Source organism: Leptopilina heterotoma, unplaced genomic scaffold, assembly GCF_015476425.1.
Source record: "Leptopilina heterotoma isolate Lh14 unplaced genomic scaffold, ASM1547642v1 Lhet_55, whole genome shotgun sequence".
In the NCBI taxonomy this organism is placed as follows: Eukaryota; Metazoa; Arthropoda; class Insecta; order Hymenoptera; family Figitidae; genus Leptopilina; species Leptopilina heterotoma.
In genome coordinates, this window is record NW_025111119.1 from 911615 (window position 1) to 933077 (window position 21463).

At 29.4% G+C, this 21463-nt stretch overlaps 1 protein-coding gene across 1 annotated transcript in view; it reads right to left on the bottom strand.

Moving 5' to 3' along the window:
- LOC122508712 (protein Wnt-7b-like) overlaps positions 1–15370 on the bottom strand; it is a 63681-nt gene extending 48311 nt beyond the window's left edge. Inside the window, exon 1 of the mRNA XM_043622226.1 lies at positions 12710–15370. Coding sequence (XP_043478161.1) covers positions 12710–12786 — 77 coding nt within the window. The 5' untranslated portion in view covers positions 12787–15370. The remainder of the gene's footprint in view (positions 1–12709) is intronic.
- Positions 15371–21463: the final 6093 nt, after the last annotated feature.

The following is a 21463-nucleotide window of genomic DNA, read 5'->3' on the forward strand; positions in this document are numbered from 1 at the left end:
ATCATACATGAACCCACATGCATATAATCGAATGTGAAAATGTTGCATTATCATATCATAGACGCATTAAAGTACCGGTTATGCATTAACACGAGCGCGCGAGGCGCCTGTATTTATATTTTTACGCGAGAAAAATATGCACTTAACGATCGACCCATCTTTCTCTTTCTCTCTTTAATTTTTTTTTTTTTTTTCACCACAAAAACAAAGTCGCGATATCGATTATATTTTATGCACGCGCTCTTTTGTACTGATAATATCTCGTTGATTCTTATCTTATGGAAAGATTTTAGTCGAAAAAAAAAATTATCGATAATCCTTTTTTGAAATATAGATAAATAGTTTTTTTTGTTTATGGATTTTATTTTTATTTAAATTGTCTTTTTTTCTTGTAGTGATTTCTGGAAATATTAGCAAATCAGATTGATAAGAAATTGATGCAGTAAAATTGTTATCGCCTTCTAATTTACAAGTGAGAAAAACTAATATATTTTTGACGAAATAATCCAAGTGATGTAAATCTCGTATTACTAATAATTTAGATTCGACTCTGGCAAATGCTCAAGAGCAACTGACATGACGCTGCGAATGCTGACATTCGGAAATTTCCCCAAAATTCTCTATCTCTAAAATTATATAAAAAATAATACTTATACTTTCAACAGTTTTGAAATTGCCATGTCCATAGTTATAATAACCGAGAATTGAAAAGTTCAGTAACCCGGATGAAAAAAAAATAAATTTTTTTGCACCTCTATCGTAGCGTTAGAGAAACGGTAATAGATCATTGTCACCATATGTTGCGTGGTGCAAAAAAAAAATGATTTTTTTTTCTTGCAGTCACAGCGGTTCGTCGCACTAGGAATGAATCTCCACGTGATTCGCCATACTTAAATCGCGTGAAAGCACATATGTACTCTAATAATAATGATTATTTATTAAGAACGAAGCGAAGATGAATGTGAGTTGTACGAGTTTTGTGTAGGACGATCTCATACGGTAGCAGCAGGTGAGAGGCGCAGATGCGAAACGCTGACAGTGCGGCAACATTTAAACTTGATCCTATATATATATACTCCTTGGAGAATTATACCAAAAGCGCAGTAAAATTAATTAATTATTAATATTTATTGTTATTAATAATGTAGGTTAGTTAGTTGAATTTCACTCTCATAATTAAAGTGTTTCAATACTTTTTCTTGTTTTTTTTTACTATTAGAATTTTTTCTTCAGTTTTTTTTACTACCGAAAAGTTATAATTTACCTAGATGGGCCCTGATGGCATGTGAACTAAAATCCCATTAGTAAGAAAAGGATAGATATCTATTTTCTTACTAATGGGATTTTCTAAAGTTTATGGTTAGTTCACATGACACCAGGACCCTTAGGCCTTAGCGCATCTAATGGTACATTTACAATTCTTTTTCTATATTTCCTAATTTGGACGACAACGCGACTTTTCTTCTCTTACAAACGGAATAATAATAATATATATAAAACGTGAGATAAGGTTTCCAAAACTGTCAGTGAGCATGTAATGTTATATATAGTACATTGAATGTGATTTATGGGAATATTTATATGTATTTATAGCGCGCGAACTTGGATCTCTCTCGCTATGTCGAATGCGCAATGATACAGCAAGAGTTTTGTGGGACCCACCATATCGCGAATGCGAATTTATGTATGTTGATGGGTCTATGTTTCAAGTTACGTTTTAAAAAAAACTTCTTTTACGTTGTACGTACGTACGTGCATTTAAATGGTATTTGGTGCGCGGCGGCCGTGCATATGTTATATATAACGTATGCCTATTCGAGTGTCTTGTACGATTTATCGTTCCGCTTGGTTGCGAGGGAGGCGGCGCTAAATCGCGATTCCACTCTTAGATATTTAAACTCGTCGATATATGTATACATATATTTCTTTTTTTCATACCCCAACTTTTTTGGTTGTAATTATCACCGCAGATCTGATTGCATAACGCTTTTAGACTTGGATTGTGCATTGACCTTAAATTTAAAGGATGATCAGAATAATCGCGCAACTTGCGGAGACTTCAGTTTGTATAATGGAGATAAGTGCGTGTTATTTTACGAAAATCAAAATGTTTTCATTTCTCTCGATAGGTACGAATTAGTTACTTGTTTTTGTTTGGTTTTTTAAAAAAAATTACTCACGCGCTGCATTCTGTCCGATAGAGATCAGCTCGTTAGGGGTCTTATGCCGGGTCTGCAATAGAGTCCCTCGAAATATATATACTGGTCCCGGGGTGGTGCGTAATTGTACGATGGAAACGTGGGAGATGTGCGTTAAAAACCGCGCAACTTAAAATAGTGAGAGGGGTCATGAGTCTGACATTTCGGACGTGCGATCGGAAGATACCCCTTGGGACTCAGCTCGGGTTAAGATGCCTCATGGTGAGGTAGATTCAGATAGCGAGCAAGAATTTGCCATTACGTTTTTTCTGTTCACTTCGTTCTTAGATCCCAAAACTCCCCGAGAAGCAATCCAAACTGATCATTTTATTTCTGTTTCAAAATCTAATGAAACATTTCTTTCTTTATTTTTTTTTAAATTTTTTTTTAACCTTTTTGGCATCAATTTCTCCACGTGTGAATAAGCGCCATGTGTTACGACTACACGCGCTTACGCTACTGAATACCACAACCTGACTTCTCCAACCTACGTATCTACCTACATATGTACGTACGTAGAACTCGTTCGGAAGTGGAAAAAAAAGTAGGGGAAAAAAAGGAAGTATCAAAAGAAAGGCGAGCGTCGTATTTTCTCAAGTAAACGAGTTGCACCGTGAAGCGGGGCAGTTTTTCTTTCTCTCTCTCTCTCTCTTTCTCTCTCAAGTATCACGTCACAACGGTAGATCGTCTTTATGGCAGAAGGAGATAACTTCGTCAATGTCAAAGAGAAGAGAAAATTGCCCCTTTCTGCCTTCTTCTCCTCCAATCTCAACTAACCTATCAAAATACCTTCCAAGCTATCAGAAACTTTTTTACCATTTATCAAAAATCTCTTCCCACCTCGAAACTTATTGCAATTCCAAATCCTGGGAATCATTATTGACTTGTGAATTTCTTCTAGAAGAAGAAAATTCTTCTTCTTTTATTAGAAATCATATATATGATCATAAGATCTTGAATGGGATTTAAGATTAAGATCATATGATTTTAATTCTTGAATGGGATTTCTTTTCTCTAAACTTTTTTTCTTCCCTAAAAAGTTGTAAATTACCTGGTGGATAGGTATAATGACACGTTAAATTACTATTCTCGAACGAAGGATTTTAACACGCAGAAGCTTTTAGAGTTACCTGTCCATAGAGCGTCTATACTGACCAACGTGATTCAACACTCCCTTCCCATATCCTTCCACCTTCTTATCTTTAAGATCTGATCCCTTGTCAGGCAAGTTTTGTTGGTATATCTCACCCAAAAAGGATATTATCGTGCGATTAAAGGAAAATATTTCTAGAAGAAAAAAATTATTCGACGAATGGAGATTTCCCTCGATTTCCAATTTTCTGATATACACATAATTGGAAATTAAAGAACTGAAATTAAAAAATTCCGTCGGAATCATTTAAACCCAGTTAAACTATAGATCTTCATACTAGATGATGAATAATATCTAAAAGGTAAAAAAACTTTATCGATAATCAAAATTCGCAGAGGTATGAATGCAGAAGATGTATTAATAAAATTTCATAAATAACTATATAGAATTTAGAGATAAGAAGTTAAAATAATTTCTGTGAAAACTATTTTCATACTAGATGATAAATTATTAATGAAAAAAGTAAAACAGAAAACAGGCATAAAACTAAAATTTTAACTAAAATTAATTTTTAAATCAATTTTTAACAGAAAAATTCTACGACAATTCAAATATTTATATAGAAATTGAAACCTATACCTTTAAAGTTCATGTATATTATTTATGAAAATTGTAAACGCAAGTCTTTTAAAATTCAATTAATTTAAAAATATTTGAGTAAAATTATTCATTAAATATAATTTCTAAAAAGAATTTTATTATTTATGAAAATAATTGAATCCCTGTATAAAATTTTATGTAAATAATTGAATTATTGCGAAGAATTTTATTAAAATTTTTGAAAATAATTGAATTTTGGAGAAAAGTTTTATTATTTATAAAAATAATTGAAATTTTTAATTTTTTCAGCGAATGTTCAGTCAACTTTTGCGTCAAACATTCAAAAACAGTCGAAATTCAAAGAATTACTTCAACTTTAAAGAGCATCGTAACTCAAGATTCCGAACATTGCCGTCAAGGTAATTTCAACTTTTAGAAAAATTTTGGATGCTGTGTGGGTAAGTTCATTAAAATTTCTAATTACATTCATTCAAAATTGTAATTTAAAATTTCCTCAAATTCGCTTAAAACTTATATTCTTACCCAGGGGTTTTCGAGGTCGCTTATTATACGAATCTATAAAGTTAGATTTTTAAAATTCAAAATAGTTGCCATTTTTTTCAAATCTGCTTAAATTCGCTTGAAACTTATTATTCGAGGGTTTTCGGCATTACTGTTTTGAATTTTTTTTTCAATCTGACTTTAGATTCGTAATCAACGATCCCGAAAATCCCCGATTGATAAATTTTCTGCAAATTTGATCAATTTTCAAAAAATTGTCCGCCATTTTGAATTTTTTAAATCTGATTGCAGATTCGTAATCAGCAACCAGAGTAACAAATTTCGACAAAATTCAATCGATGGATTTTCCGGAGGCACGAAAGGGGTAAATAATCAGAATTCAAAGGTTATGAATTCAAAAAATTTGAAAAAATGGTATTATTATTTGATGATGAATATTTTCCAAAAATGCAGAGGTCCTAACCTCTAAGAAATATTGAATTCAAAGGTTATGAATTCAAAAAATTTGAAAAAAATGGTATTATTATTTGATGATGAATATTTTCCAAAAATGCAGAGGTCCCAACCTCTAAGAAATATTGAATTCAAAGGTTATGAATTCAAAAAATTTGAAAAAAATGGTATTATTATTTGATGATGAATATTTTCCAAAAATGCAGAGGTCCTAACCTCTAAGAAATATTGAATTCAAAGGTTATGAATTCAAAAAATTTGAAAAAAATGGTATTATTATTTGATGATGAATATTTTCCAAAAATGCAGAGGTCCTAACCTCTAAGAAATATTGAATTCAAAGGTTATGAATTCAAAAAATTGGAAAAAAATGGTATTATTATTTGATGATGAATATTTTCCAAAAATGCAGAGGGTCCTAACCTCTAAGAAATATTGAGTTGATGTTTTTTTTATACTTGAATAATTTACCAACAAAGCAAATTTCTTGCTTCTTAGGTCCTTTTCTTCATATCGCGTCACATTTTGAGGTTAGGAATTTAAAAAAAAGTTTAATTTGTCTTCCCGTTGATCTAAATAAATCTTTTTTTAAGAAAAAATAAACTGAGGATAATAAAGACCTAAGCACAATAACTTCGCGAATGTCGTTTGCGAACGCAATATATGGGTTAGAAGAGGACAGAGATATATTTGTATCCTTTTCCAACTCACGCTTTACATTCGCGAACGACGTTCGCGAAGCAATTGTGCGTTGGCCTTTAATGAATCACGACAAGATGAATATAAAAGAGAGAGAGACAAAGGTCGGTGATAATTTTTGTAAAACATTGATAATGAAATTCTATACGATTTAAAATTGGAGTATACGCGCATTTTCGCATAAAATAGAATGGGAGTTTTTCTAATAGTCACAAACTTATATTTATATATGCGCTAACAATAAGAGATATTTTAATGGTGCTTTGTGTGTATCTTGGGAATCGAGAAGTTTCCTTTACTTAACCGCGCGTTTCTCTATATCTCCACCTCTACAATTCGCCCTTTTGTCTCTTTCCTCTTTTTCTTTCCTTCAACTTGGTCGATTCGTTATGTCCGCCACCACTTCTTTCGGCTTTGACCATTGCTGCGGGTTATTTTAATTGGATTTTCGCCGAATCTTTTTTCGTCGAAGAATCGCTTCCTCCCTTTTTTGCCCAGTTATGTTTGCTACATGTGTATAAATGTACATATATATATATATATATATTTAAGTTCCAATGTCTTTGTGTATATATACGGATGAGTATAAAAGTCTCTTTTTCAATTTGGAAGGTGTTTAAGACTCACTTTGGCATTTGAAAGTCTGTCCTGATTCTCACGATATGTCATGATTCATTCCAAAAAAGTTTTCGTCCCTATATATTGCGGCGCTATATTCAGAGATATAAATGCCATAATTCAGTCCAATCTTTGGTTTTTTTCCCTCTCTTTTTAAAGCCGCGGATATATTTATAATCATTGTAGAAGGAACGGAATCTGCAATTGTTTATGAACCTTTAAACATGTAATTTCATTGGATTGCGATCTGAGCCTTTGAATGGCTTTACAATGTAAAACAATGCTAGGGAAAAAATTCCTTCGGCGTTTAAAGGGACAACGAACGTCCGATTAATTACATAGTGCTCTTATTCAGGTGCCGTAAAAACCCTCCCATCGATTTTTTTTTTGAAAATTTTTTTTTCACTAACCTTCGAATATAAAAAAAAAATATCGTCAATAACAAAACGAATTTTTTTTCTCCTCTTCATTAATAGTAAATTTTTAGGTTATGTTTTGATCTAACCGCGAATATTATAAATTTGAGTAAAGAATTTAGGAATACCAACAGTAGACTATTTAGATTGACCATGAATTAAAAAAAAGCAAAGATAGAAAACGTGCATGTACAAAAAAATATGTGGCGCTACGATCGAAAACACGAAATCATTATTCATAATCGTTTCTCGCAATTCTGAAATAGGTTTCATAATAACTTAATTACCATCTTCCTCACACTAACCTAACACAACTATATAAGTGTATTTTATTAATGTCTATGTGTCTATGTTGTAGAAAAAAAGTCTTTTCTTCCCTCTGCAAAGTCTCTAAGTTATTCTTTTCTTTCCCCGATTTTTTTTTCTTTTGTAAGGTTTTTTTCGAAACCACTCATTAAGTCGAACTCATTTTTCGAAATCGTGAGTAATTTGTCCGCGACCGTTATTTGCATCGTCGCAGATGGTGATTATATACACTGAGCGCATCATATATAGGTCCATTTTTTTTAGAGGGAGAAAAAGAGAGAGAGAGAGAGAGGCGTCGATTCCTTTTGACATGCAGTGCATATCGCCTTAAGGTATATTCACTTTTTGATGGGGGGCTCTCCATTTTGACGAAGTATATAAGGCCTCAATCACTTTGGCCCTCACAAAAGACCCGTGCGGAAGTGTGGAAAGATCTCCCCAGGCGGTGTTGTTCTTCACTCCCCGCATCAATTCACCTTTTTCTCCCTCTATCTCTCTCTTCACTGTTTTCACTCATCTCTCAACAAATTTTCGGTTTTTATCCATCTCTCTCGAAAGGAAGATGAATTATTACCATGGCGAGTAGGTTAAAATTGCTGTATTTATCTATTACGTTTAATTTTTTTTCTCTTCGACTCATGTCTATAATATAAGGATTTTTGAACTATAAATTAATAATTATGCAAAGACTTCGACACAATTTTTTTTTGTTTACATTTTTTTAGGTTATGTCAATCAACATTTTTTCTTTAATTTTGATTAGTTGTTAGAATACTAATTTCTGATTGGCGATTGGAAATATTTCCCACCAATAGTAAGCTTTCTAGTTAGTGCGCAGTATTGCGCAACGAAATAAGTAATAAGGATCTATTGCGCATCTTCTGCGCACAAGAAAACGTTCCACACAATTTCTGCGCATGGAGCAAATTTATAAACAGTTCCAAGTTATTTTATTTACTACACTTTCATTTTTATTTTTACTAATTATTTTCCATTAAAATATCAAAAAAACTGTACCTTGTTTCATATAAAAACCAAATATCGCTAAAAGGGCCCTAAAAAATGTTATTGTTTCGTACTTAATTCGTTCATTATTGAGGTTAGAATTTAAGTGAAATAATTTAAATTATTTAGAATCGTATGATAATATAAAAATTAAATTAATTATTAATTATTAACTATTTAATAAAATGAATTTCGAGTATAAATTTGGCGTTTACGTCTTAATAACAAAAGAGTGTTTGTATCCGGGGGATTTTTTTTTTAAAAGAAACGAATAAGTCTTGAGGACTACCAGCGGCATTAAATTAAGATCCGGTGTTAAATAAGGCGGCGAGGCCCCCTGCTGGGAGGAGAGTAGGTATTACCCCCATCATTGGGGGCCCCGTTCGGTTCGGGACTGTTGTTCGTGTCTTCATTCTGCTTTCAAAAAGTCCCTACGGTAGCATTTATTAACGCTTGTTACAAGACATGTAAGACGACCGAAAAGAAGCACATTAGTGTAGCAAACATTCTCGATTAAATCAAAAATTTTTTTTTCAAACCCCCTTCAAAAAATAAAGTCCTCACCTTTTTGGTGAGTCAATAAATTTTTTTTTTCACTTTATATTAAAGGAATAAGCGAAATTTTTCATATTCGCTGCGAACTGTACCAGAAAAGATATACTGCGCAGCATTGCGCAACGAAATAAGCAATAAGGATCTATTGCGCATCTTCTGCGCACGAGAAAACGTTTTACACCATTTTTGCGCATGGGGCAAATTTATGTCATTTTATTTACTACGTACTTTAATTTTGTATTTTTTACTAATTATTTTCCATTAAAATAAAAAAAAACTCTTCATATAATTGGAATTTAACAGTGAAAAAATCGTCAAAAGTAAATGAAGACTAAAATATCGCTAAAAGGGCCCTAAAAAGTTTTATTGTTTTATTGGGATTCTTAAAAGATTTCTTCTTTTACGATAACTCACAAATTTTATAACAGTTAATTATAATTTCGCAATGACACTTAAATAAATGTTATGATGATTCAAATCTGAAAATAAAAAAGAAACAGGAAGGTAGCAAATCGCCACCAGTTTTTAATATTCTTTCCACTCTCTTTTCAAGAGTCATTTAAATTTTATTCGTATATGTGAATTAAGAGGAATTTTCATTTTTTTTGTAATTACATCAATTGAATAACTTATATATATATTTATGAAAAAAGTTTTTTTTTTTTGAAATTCTTGGTCTCCTATTGGACGACCTCGACCGCTGAAGTTGAGTTTTATTGTGAGGATAAATAGTGTGGTATGCTCGCGAAATAATTGCGCATAACGTTGGGGCATTTACTCGTGACGAGGCGTGACGTACCTCGAGCACGCATTCAACGTTACCTTGGCCATAAATTCCGGTCCCTAATTGTTCTTTTCGCAATTATTAGCTACGCTAAACCAAATTTGGTTGATAATTAACGGCTATTATTACCACTTAGCGAACAAACTCTTTTTTTTCATTCATGATTTAAGTTTTTATTTATTACGCGAATTTTTTTTTTCGTTAAAATATGCGATGCTGAATTTTTAATTTTGTAGCATATGTATAAAATAAAAAAAGGATGCTTGTGATTAAAATTTTTTTAATACATTGAAAAAGCATATATATATATATTGTGTATCGATAAAAACTTTCAATCGCAAGATTTTTTTAAATATGTAAATAATTTTTTTTATATTTTTTATTTTTTTAAAACAATTTTTAATTTTATTTTTTGAAATTGTTGTTTAGAAATCAAATTTTTTTTGCATTTTACAGAATTTATTTAGACGCAACTTTTAATCTGTTGTTAAATAATTTTTACAAGTTTAACTAACATTTTTTTCATTTTTCGAAAAAAACTTTTTTTGACAATATTTTCTAAAATTTTTTTTTAAAATCATAAATTTTTTCTGCACCTTACAAAGTCTATTGAGACGCAAGTTTTAAGCCATTATCAAATATTTTTTAAAAAGTTTAAACCGTTTTTTTCCGTTTTTCATTTTTTGGAAAAACTGATTTTGACCATTTTTTCTGAAATTCTTTTTCAAAATATCGATTTATTTTTTGCACTTTATAGAGATTTATAAGACGCAACTTTTAAGTTATTATAGAATAATTTTTAAAAAGTTTAAACAGTTTTTTTTCGTTTTTCATTTTTTGGAAAAACTGTTTTTGACAATTTTTTCTGAAATTCTTTTTCGAAATATCGATTTATTTTTTGCACTTTATAGAGATTTATAAGACGCAACTTTTAAGTTATTTTAGAATAATTTTTAAAAAGTAGAAACAGTTTTTTTTTCGTTTTTCATTTTTTGCAAAAACTGTTTTTGACAATTTTTTCTGAAATTCTTTTTCGAAATATCGATTTATTTTTTGCACTTTATAGAGATTTATAAGACGCAACTTTTAAGCCATTATCGAATATTTTTTAAAAAGTTTAAACAGTTTTTTTTCCGTTTTTCGTTTTTTGGAAAAACTGTATTTAACAATTTTTTCTGAAATTCTTTTTCGAAATATCGATTTATTTTTTGCACTTTATAGAGATTTATAAGACGCAACTTTTAAGCCATTATCGAATATTTTTTAAAAAGTTTAAACAGTTTTTTTTCCGTTTTTTGGAAAAATTGTTTTTGACAATTTTTTCTGAAATTCTTTTTCGAAATATCGATTTATTTTTTGTACTTTATAGAGATTTATAAGACGCACTTTTTAAGCGTACTTAACGAACAGTTTAAATAAGGTTTAACTATATTTTTTGCATGATTTTCTTTTTTTGGAAAAATTTCTTTAATGCTGTTTTTTGTCCATTATTTCAATTTTCTCTTTTTTTTCTTCTCCTTTCTCTGTACTTAGTCTCATACTCAACTTTTGAGTATAAGAAATTTCTTTTTTTTAGATATAATTCAATGTTTTGCCTATTTTTACTTTTTTGAAAAAAACATTTTCTTTATATTTTGAAAATTTCGTTTTTTTTCCTAGAAAAATAGTACTACCTTTCGAACTGTTTGACGAATTATTTATAGTGACATTTAACAGAATTATTAACGAGTTTTGAGCGTAGCTGGTAAGAATGTAAAATTTTAGGAAACAAAAAATTCCCCTTCCTCTAAGTTAGAGTAAAACTGATTATAAAAAAAAATTTGCTAAAAAAAATAACATAAATTGAGTGGATAAATATGTATTAGGGGCCATAAATTTACTGCGTGATGTTTCTTAAATCGTTAGGAATAGATATTGTCAGTATGTCTGAGAGAATGAAACCTTAAATGAATTCCAGAATTTCCTTCTTCGATGTCTCCTTTTTCCCATATAGAGGAGGAGTTTAGACGTTGACGTCGTGTGTCGCATTTCGTCGACGCGATTTGGTCTGTCTGTTTATATAGTGGGAACCGTTTGGCTCGCCATTTGCCGAATTCTCTTTCTCTCTCTCACTCTCTTTCTGCCCTTCGCGAAATTCATCGACCTTTTATAAATACATCGAGCTGATCGTGAAGCTTCGATTTCTGTGTCGTGCCGACGATAGTTGCCTATATACCTGCTATCTCGAAATCGAATATCGAGTCCAAGGTGGTCCTCGGATCAGCCTCGAGCCAATGGGCCAGGTTCGCTTGGTTGGGCCTAATTGCAAGTGGGGGCCTTATTCTCATGGGCCCCCGCTTCTGTTAGGGACTCTTCATAAATATAAACGTGTACATCTTCAAAACTCCCCCTAAATTTCTGTCTCTTTCTCCCTCTCGCAGTCTCTCTCTCTCTCTCTCTCTTGTCAACTTTAGGAATTTTCAGTCACTTCACTGAGCGAGACAATCATTCCTGACATTTGTGTCCATATAGAAATAAAAAGAAATTTCTCTCAAATCACATCGTTCGTGGAATTTAGGCTGATAACCCCTTCTGACATTGTTCCTTCAAAATGCTGCACCACACAGGAGTCGTGAAATTTGGAATAATAAATTAGCCATATATGATGATGGTTAATCTGTTTATTAAAATTCTGATGGGGGTTATCTTTATTTTTAGATGGAGATAATATTTTTGTTACTGACACTTTTTTGGTTAGCATTAACCACCTTTGGTGATAAGCTATTAGTGACCTATGAGGGAAATTTGTATTCGCAGTTTAGAGCTAACCCGTACAGTGTACCGAAACTACAATAGTAGCCAGAATTAATGGTGAAGCTATTATAGAATTTACGTTAAAAATTTGTAGAACTTGCCAGAATTAAAAAGCTATAGCTATAGCTTAAAGCCAGAATTAATAAAGTAAAGCTATAGCTTTACTTTATTAATTCTGGCTACAAATTCTTAACGTAAACTCAAAATATCAATAAAATATTCTTAATGTTACATAGATGCGCGAAACAAATTGCGTCATGCTAATTGTCCTGAAAGATTTCAAGAATGAAAGAGATTACATAGTTTTTGTGCGTTTAACTTTAAATCCTTTTTCTCTTTTTAAATGAATCATGAATCTCTTTGTCATTTGTTCATTAATCATCGCAGAACCATGAAATTGATTAGAGCAAGAAGTTATATTTTTGTTAATGCACCATTAATAATGTACGTTACAATTTTTCTGAATGTTGCCCGCGGATAGTAATCTGACAGTAATGAATAAATGGATCATTAGAGAAGAATTATATATATTGCTTCATTAAAATATTTCAATAACTCTTCATTCAAAAACTGAACATTGCATCAATGACATGACATATGCATCAATAACATGATCGTTACATATATATACAATTACAAACAATTACTAAAAGAAAAATATTATTACCTGTTTTGGCGAGGTCCCTGTATCAGTCCCAGAATTAAAAGGGCTATCGCGTTTACCGCGAAGTCACCAGGACGCATCTCTTACATCACAAGCATTTGATTTGTCACTAAATTTTCACTCTCTCTTGTTTCATTCTGCAAACCCGGCGTTGAAATCTCCGAAAATCAAAACTTTGATTGAAAATAGCACTCACTGTGTCACAAAAGTCACTTTCAAAAAAAAATGTTTATCCATAAGTATCTTTTGAAATGAAGAAGGTCATTGAGATCCCACAAAGAAATGGAAGACGATCCAATCTGATCCGGTAAGTCGATCGACGGAACACGATATCAAAGAAGGAGAAGAGAAAGAGTGAGACAAAAGCCGGCGAGACTGCTTGTATATTGACGGCCCACTGGTTCTGGGTCGAAGGATCGAAACAATCAAACCGGAAGACAACCACCGAATCCCCTTCCGATTAAAGCAGATCCCTCTATCAAGATGTCTGTTGTACTTCTTTAATTGACTTTTTTAATTCCTTTTTTAATTTCTTTTTTAATTCCTTTTTTAATTCCTTCTTTAAATCTTTGATGATAGTAAATCGCCCATGATGATGATACTGCCAATGCTGATAATTATGACGATGATGATGATGATAATACTGAAGAATGTGACGATGCTAATAATGATGATGATGGTAGTGGTAATACTGAAGATTGTGACGATGCTGAAGATGCCAACAATGTTGGTGCGATGATAATGTCGACCAAGATGCTAATAATGATGATGGTATGATTAATTACCAAACAGATGATTTTGATTCCAATTAAATTCTCCTCTTTTTGGGTATTAACCGAAAAAAAAGTTTTATCAGACGAGTGCTGCTAATCGACGGACTATTCGAAAGTATCGGCGGCGTGCCCAACAACCTTACTTCCGGGTATTGATATCTCTGACCTTTATCGTAAATGTCGATTCGAAGATCCAACGAATAAGTGCCGTCATTTGTATACTTTTATTACACCACTTTCCATCAATTATTAATTATTTCCAGTTCAGGAAACAATTCCCCAATTCAGAAGTATTCTCGCATCTATTCCTCAATTCAAAAATTCATTTCGTCGATTTTAATTCGAAAATCCGTTAATGCATCAATTCAAAAATTGTATCAAATGATGGTTCAACTATGCCGAATTCAAAAATTCATCAAGTTGCTAATAATTTGCCAAAGCAGAATTTGAATCAATCAATTCGAAAATTTGTATTTATTAATTCTTGAAACTTGTTAATTTGGTAAATTTTTGAATCGCTAATGGCTCAATCATTCTCGTCATTATATTAGTCACCGCGCACTTTAAATTTCCCAAATGAATTCAACTTATAATCAATAAATCCGAATAAGAAAGATTAGTTCGCAGAAATCATCATTTACACTACATTATACATCCGAAACGTTTTTCTCGATATTTATCTCAACATTTACTTTGACACTAATCCCGTTTCTCTTGTGGCACTAATCTCGACAGCTAATAAAATGATGCTAATCTAGAACCAGCAATTCTGATCTCTTTTCTCTCCTAATGAATTCTTAACAAGCTTCTTGATTTTGAAATTCACATTTGATTTTTCTCAGTGTTGACATAATTTGATGTTCTCCAAAGTATATTTAAGATTCTCTAAAGTATATGTTTAATGTTCTCCAAAGTATGTTTAATGTTCTCCAAAGTATGTTTAATGTTCTCCAAAGTAATGTTTAATGTTCTCCAAAGTACTGCTTAATGTTCTCCAAAGTAATTTTAATGTTCAAACATTAATTAATTAAGTCCGTCATCCAAATGCAGAAATTGATGTGACAACAAACACAAAATTCTAGAACTAATCTAAAAACACAAAAAACTAAAAATCCTGGCATATAACAAGAAATAATTTCTTGATATTGTTAAAATTTAGCACTAGTTTAAAAAAACAAAAAACACTGGTATCCAAAAAGTTCTTTACTTATCAGTATAGCATTTGTATATCAATCTAGCACACATCATATCAGCACGATGGTGTTAAAATTTTTGATAATCAGTAATTATCGGTTCTTTAAAATTTTGACAATGTTTCGATTTCTATATCGTATCTCTTTTTCTCTATTGTTTATTACATTCTCATTTTTTATTATATTTCTCTCTCTTTATTGTATCTGCTCCTTATCTCTGTCTGTTTTCAATCATTTCGTCGTATTTTTGACACATTTAATTAATTCTTCACAAAAACGGATTGCTAAATTAGGGGTATAGTTGTTAAATTCTCGGGTGAATTTCTCATCATTGTTTGTAATTTTTATTAAATTGGTATGTGATTTTATATTTTTGGAAAAATTGGCAATATTGTTTTTTTGGTAGATATAAGGGTTGGGGGGATGGTTGATGATGATGAAGACGATGAGGGAAGTGAAAAATTAGTGGCACAGGAAAGTAAACGCGTTTGAACGAAAGGAGGGCCCGCGATGGACTGGTCTCACTAACCAAGTGCTCCTACCTTTTGGATCAAGTCCCAGCCTCTCTACGATGTTACCTCTACGATCCTACCTACCTTGCTTTTCTCTCTCTCTTTCTTTCTTTCTTTCTTTCTCCCTCATACATGGCGAAAATCTTCTTTCTCTATCTCTCTTTCACTTAATCTTTCTTTCTTTTTCTTTTTTTCCTTTTCTTCATTCTTTGTCTTTCTTTTTCCCTCTTTCTTCAACCCTTCTTTTTTCTTCTTTATTTTCTACTTTAATTTTCCTTTTTTTTCCTTCTTTTCCTTTTTTCTTCCCAAAGTATAGCAATAATTGTAATATTATGAAGAAAGTTGACTGAAAAGTTGACTCACTTTATGGTTTAGTTTGAGTTATATTTACACGACCCATAACGTACTACGTCTATATAGTTGGAGGCTCACGCGCGCAGGGACCCGCAATATGAGCATTCGCAAAACCACCTGTGCATGATAATTCAGGCCCTGGTGATTCCGAATGAAAGGAATATCCTGGTGGGAGGCTTTTTGCCTCTGATGAATGTGGTTATTAACATTTTTTTTCTCCCCCCTCTCCCCCCTCTCTTCCATCTTTTTTTTTTTAGCAGCATATTAAAAGCATAAGCTATGCACAATATCTATATTGATGGCGTACTTTTATAAATCAGTTCTTCATTTATGATTATAGCATAATATCATACTGAAAGTAGTAGAAGTTATTTGCAAATCATTAGTACAGACTTCGCACTAGATAATTAATTTGAAAAAACTAGCAAAAAGTATAGCTTTCAAACTAAAAAATAAAAGTAGCTATCAAAAAATTAAACTTGACGACTTTTTATAAAAAATTTTAAAGATGTGATTTCTTTTGACTAATTTTTTTGTAAATTCTAATTTAAATAATTGATTTCCTTAGAAATTTTTATTATTCATAAAAAGAATTGAATTCTTACGAAGAATTTTACAACAAATTTTTTTAAATAATTAAATTCTTGCAAACGATTTTATTAGAAGTTTTTTAAATAATTGAATTTAGAAGAAAAGATTTATTACTTTAAAAAATAATTGAATTCTTCCCATGAATATTGTTATTTATGAAATTAGTTGAATTTTCCAAAGAATTTTGTTAACATCCTCCAAAATAATTGAATTTTCAGGAATAATTTTGTTATTTATTTTTAATAATTGAATTCTTTCGAAGAATTATTTATGTAAATACTTTAATTTTCATGAAGAATTTAATTGAAATCTAAAAGAATAATTGAATTATTTCAAAAAAAATTTAATTAAAATGATATTTACAGTAATTGATTTCATTCGATCAGTTTTATTAAAAATTTAAAATATTTAAAAATAATTGAATTCTTGTGAAAAATTCTAATATTTTTGTAAATAATTAACTTCTTCCAAAGAATTTGGAATAAAACTTTTTTTAAATAATTGATTTTTTCGAGGAATTGAAATTAAATTTCTAAGAATAATTAAATTTTTTCAGCAATTCCTGTAAAATTGTATTCAAAAAATAATTAAAATCCTGCGATGAATTTTATTATTTATAAAAATAATTGAATAGTTGCTAAGAATCTTATTAAAATTTTCAAAAATAATTGAATTTCTATGAGAAGAATTTTATTATTTATGAAAATAATTGAATTAATGAGAAAAATTTTATTAAAATGTTTAAAAAGACTTGAATCACTGTGGAAATTTTATTGTTTATGAAAATAATTGAATTTTGGATGAATTTTATAAATTTTTTTTTAATAATTGAATTCTTTTGAGAAATTTAATGAAAATACTAGATTTTGAAAATAATTGAATTATCTTAGGGGCGTAATAATTTAATTATAAATAATTAAAAATATTAAAAATTTCGAAAAATTTTCTAAATAATTAATTTAATTTTTCTTCTTTAAAAATTAATTTTAAAGGGTAAGGGACCCTTTTTTTGTTTATCTAGGAAGAGAGGAATCTCGTATACATATAATATCTCTCGTGGTTTCCTCGTCGCAGTGTATTCAGTTGATGGAACTCTCTTGCTTTCGTTTACTTAAGAATAAAATCTAATATTTAGAGTGTCTTCAACATCCGACCTTGAGATTTTAAAGGTCTTCATATGTATATATACATATATACTTATGTTCTTTGTTTTTTTATTTTTACAAACTTTCTTAATATTATTTTTAAGTATTTGTACATAAATTACTCCAAAACTTGAATGTACATATAGTGGAAAATTGAAGAAAAAAAGAAAAAGAAAGAGAAAGAAAAATAGTAGTGATGAGTTTTGTTTCACTTAAGTGGCCTAAGGTGACAATGGATGACAATATCGTGTATCCTCTTTCATATAGCAATATTATATTTCAGCCGTTTGTTTTATATATTCGCGCGCCAACCCCCTATTTTTTACTTGGGTTCATCTTGATTTTCTTACATCTTTTCTTTTTCTTTTTTTTGCACAATTTTACAATTTTAATTACTTGAAAAAGAACAAATTTTTACGAATCAAGTATTTATATTTTTTCTCTTTACAATATTGTTTTTTACATTTTTTGAAAATTTGAAATATAATTTAAAATTTATATGAATTTAGGTATTTAAATGATTAATATTAATGAAATTTTTTAAAAATGGAATTTTTATATTCGACAGTCGATTATTAATGTTAATTTATTATAAAATTTTTATATCAAAACGAAATTAAAAATGAATCAAGTCTTTGTTATTTTTCAGTCCATTAAACTATAAACATTTCAATAACATTTATATATGTAAAATTCATGAATTACAGAATTAATTTTTTTCTTCAATTCCATTTTATTCAACTCCTAGTACAGGCACAGTAATACACTTTACTTCCAGGGGAAAGAAACGAGAAATGTCAAATAGAGAATAAATTGAAAATGTTGAAATGACATTTAAGCGTATAACTGAAATTCCTACACAAAAAAAAAAAAAAAAAAAAAAAATTACCTACATGAAAAAAGAATCATAAAAAACATATATATATACGATTAACGCTGCGCAACGAGACATGATTCCCGTCGTTTGTTCACATATATAATATTTTTCCGGTTGAGTGGAACGATGAATTGACTTTTGTCAAGATTTTTATTACCATATATGACTCGTTCTTTTAACATGGGACAGTGTTCATATAGGAATTATAACTATACTACATATATATTAAATAAAAGTCAATCGTGCCACGTGCGCGATCATAAAATCGTGCAAACTAGATAAGATTCTTTACCTTGTGAGTAAACTTTCTCGCTCATATATATATAAACATTTTAACACATTGAAATCTTTATTTGAAGACCTGATTTTCCTTCGAGTGCGTTTAATCTTTATTATCGGTATCTCATATACATTAAAACATTAAAAAGGAAATGAATTTCATTTTTAAAAAAAGGAGTGAAAAAATAATAGCACAGAGCTATTATTTAAAATAATAGCACTCCGTGAATAATAGTATTTATATTTATTTTTTATTTACTGTCTGTATGGGTCTTTTTACAATATATGTGTCGCGAAGCGAAGAAAGGGTTCTAAAGCCCTAAATAGAATATAGTTTCACGAACGATTATGTTCCTAGAAAGCGAAAAACTTTTTATCCTTTTTATTTCTTAATATTATTTTTGCGAAGAGAATTCACTATTATTATTATTCTTTTGATGGATTCTGCGCATGTCTATAGACTATATATATGAAATCCATCGTCGCGTCGTTTCGTGTGAGTTTCGTGTAAATAGAAAAGTGCACCTACAATCTAAATCCACCTACCTGTTTCAGAGGGGTATCGCTTCTGTCGCATTATTCACGCTGAAATCACCAAGAAAAAATGACCAATAACCTTAACTCCCCTCCCCTCCCCCTTCACGCTTCCCATCCTTCCTTTTCTTCACCCAGTTGCTTCCAACTTCTTCTTATATTCTTCTTCTTTACTCACTCATTCCCATCGTGAAATTCGATTCGGCCACCGAAAGTCCATAACGCCTGTCTTCGTTTCTTCTCATCAATTTAATTTTTCAGCATATTTATATATTAATATATAATATATACTGACAAAATGAAATAATTAAAGAAAAAAAAATTGAATAGTGTATACATTAACCTGTTTTTGTTACAATTTTGTCAAATTTTTGCGAGGAATTTTATTATTTATAAAGAAAATTCATTTTTACTAAAAATACAATAATAAGGAATTTAATTAAAATTCTATATTGAATTAATATAATTGAATTTTTATGAAGAATTTTATTAAAATTTTTTTTAATTAATTTAATTTATGCTAAGAATTTTATTATTTATAAACATATAATATAATATGAATTCTTTAAAGAAAAATTTATTTAAATTTTTGGGAATAATTGCATTTCTACGAAGAATTTTATTATTTATAAAGAAAATTCATTTTTGGTAAAAATCCAATAAGGAATTTAATTAAAATTCAAATAGGGGCCGTTCAAAAAATACGTAACGCTTTAGGGGGGAGGGGGGGTCAAGCTATTTGTTACGGTCAGCAGAAAAAATGGCGCTAATGTATACAACATTGCGTTACATGGGGGAGGGAGGGGGGGGGGGTCCAAATTTCCGAAAAATAGCGTTACATATTTTTTGAACGGCCCCTTAAATAAATAATTGAATCGTTATGAAGAATTTTATTCAAATTTTTTTTAATTAATTTAATTTTTGCCAAGAATTTTATTATATTTATGAAGAAAATTCATTTTTGCTAAAAATTCAATAAAGAATTTAATTAAAATTCTGTTGAATAAATAATTGAATTTCTACAAAGAATTTTATTATTTATAAAGAAAAATCAGTTTTGCTAAAAATTTAATAAGGAATTTAATTAATAAAACTATTAAATAAATAATTGAATTCTTATGAAGAATTTTATTAAAAATTTTATTAATAAATTTAATTATGAATAAAATAATAATTAAAATTTCGCAATGAATTTTAGTAAAATTTTCAAAAATAATAATTGAATTCCTGAAAAGAATTTTAATATTTATAAAAATAATAATTGAATTTTGAAATAAATTTTATTAAAAATTTTTGAAAATATATAATAATTGAATTCCCGAAAAATAATTTTAATATTTATGAAAATAAATGAATTCTTGTGACGAATACTTTTATTTATGAAAATAATTGAATTTTGAAATGAATTTTATTAAAATTTTTGAAAATAATTGAATTCTTGTGATGAATACTATTTCTTTACGAAAAAATTGAATTTTGCATTGAATTTTATTAAAATTCCTGAAAATAATTGAATTCTTGTGATGAATACTATTATTTTTGAAAATTATTGAAATTTTGCAATGAATTTTATTAAAATTTTTGAAAATAATTAAATTCTTTATAAGAATTTTATAAACATTGTTTTAAATACCTAATTAATTTTTTTGAAATATATGAATTATGAAAATTTGATTTTAATTAATTGAATTCTTATGGAATTTTTTATTTGTGGAAATAATTGAATTTTTCGATTATTTAATTTAAAATAGTATCAAAAATAATTGAAATTATTCTTCGATGAGTTTTATTATTTATGAAAATAATTGAATCGTTTTAAAGAATTTGATTTATTTAACAAAGTTTCTTGATCATAAATATTGACAAGCAAAAGTAGAAATTTGAGGATAAAAGAAAGAAGAAAAAATTTCTTCATCTTGAATTGAATATGACAAAGAGTAGAAAAGTGAAGATAATGTAAACTTTTTAAAAAAAATACAAGCTTAAAACAGAAAAACAGATTGTTCTGCTTTTAGTTATTAAGAGAAAATAAAGGGAAGAAAGTAAAGAATAAAAAAAAGATCCAGAATAAGGGGAAATGAGTAATTTAATGCCATCGGTATAATAAATAGCGTGGATTAACAAAAGCGTTCTCTGATCGTTTCTGCTTGTAAATAATACAATCGTAAAGTTAATAATGTCTCGTTGAATTATACGATCTTGAATGAAATTCACGGTAGGCTGTAAACGCTTTTTACTGTTTGTCCTTAAGGATATTAAAAGTCTCGGTACATGACAAAGGTGACTATAAAGTAATTTACAATGGATTCACAATGTATATACGTTTATAATATGAAACTTTTCTTTCTGTCGAGGAATGGAATTTTGTTTCTTCTTTACTTTTTCAGAATAAATAATCTATAATGCTTTGAAGTATAGGTTAAAAACTATAATCAAATAAGAATTATGAAAAATTATTTTTTAAATTAAAAATTGTAATTTAATTTGGAAAATATTTTA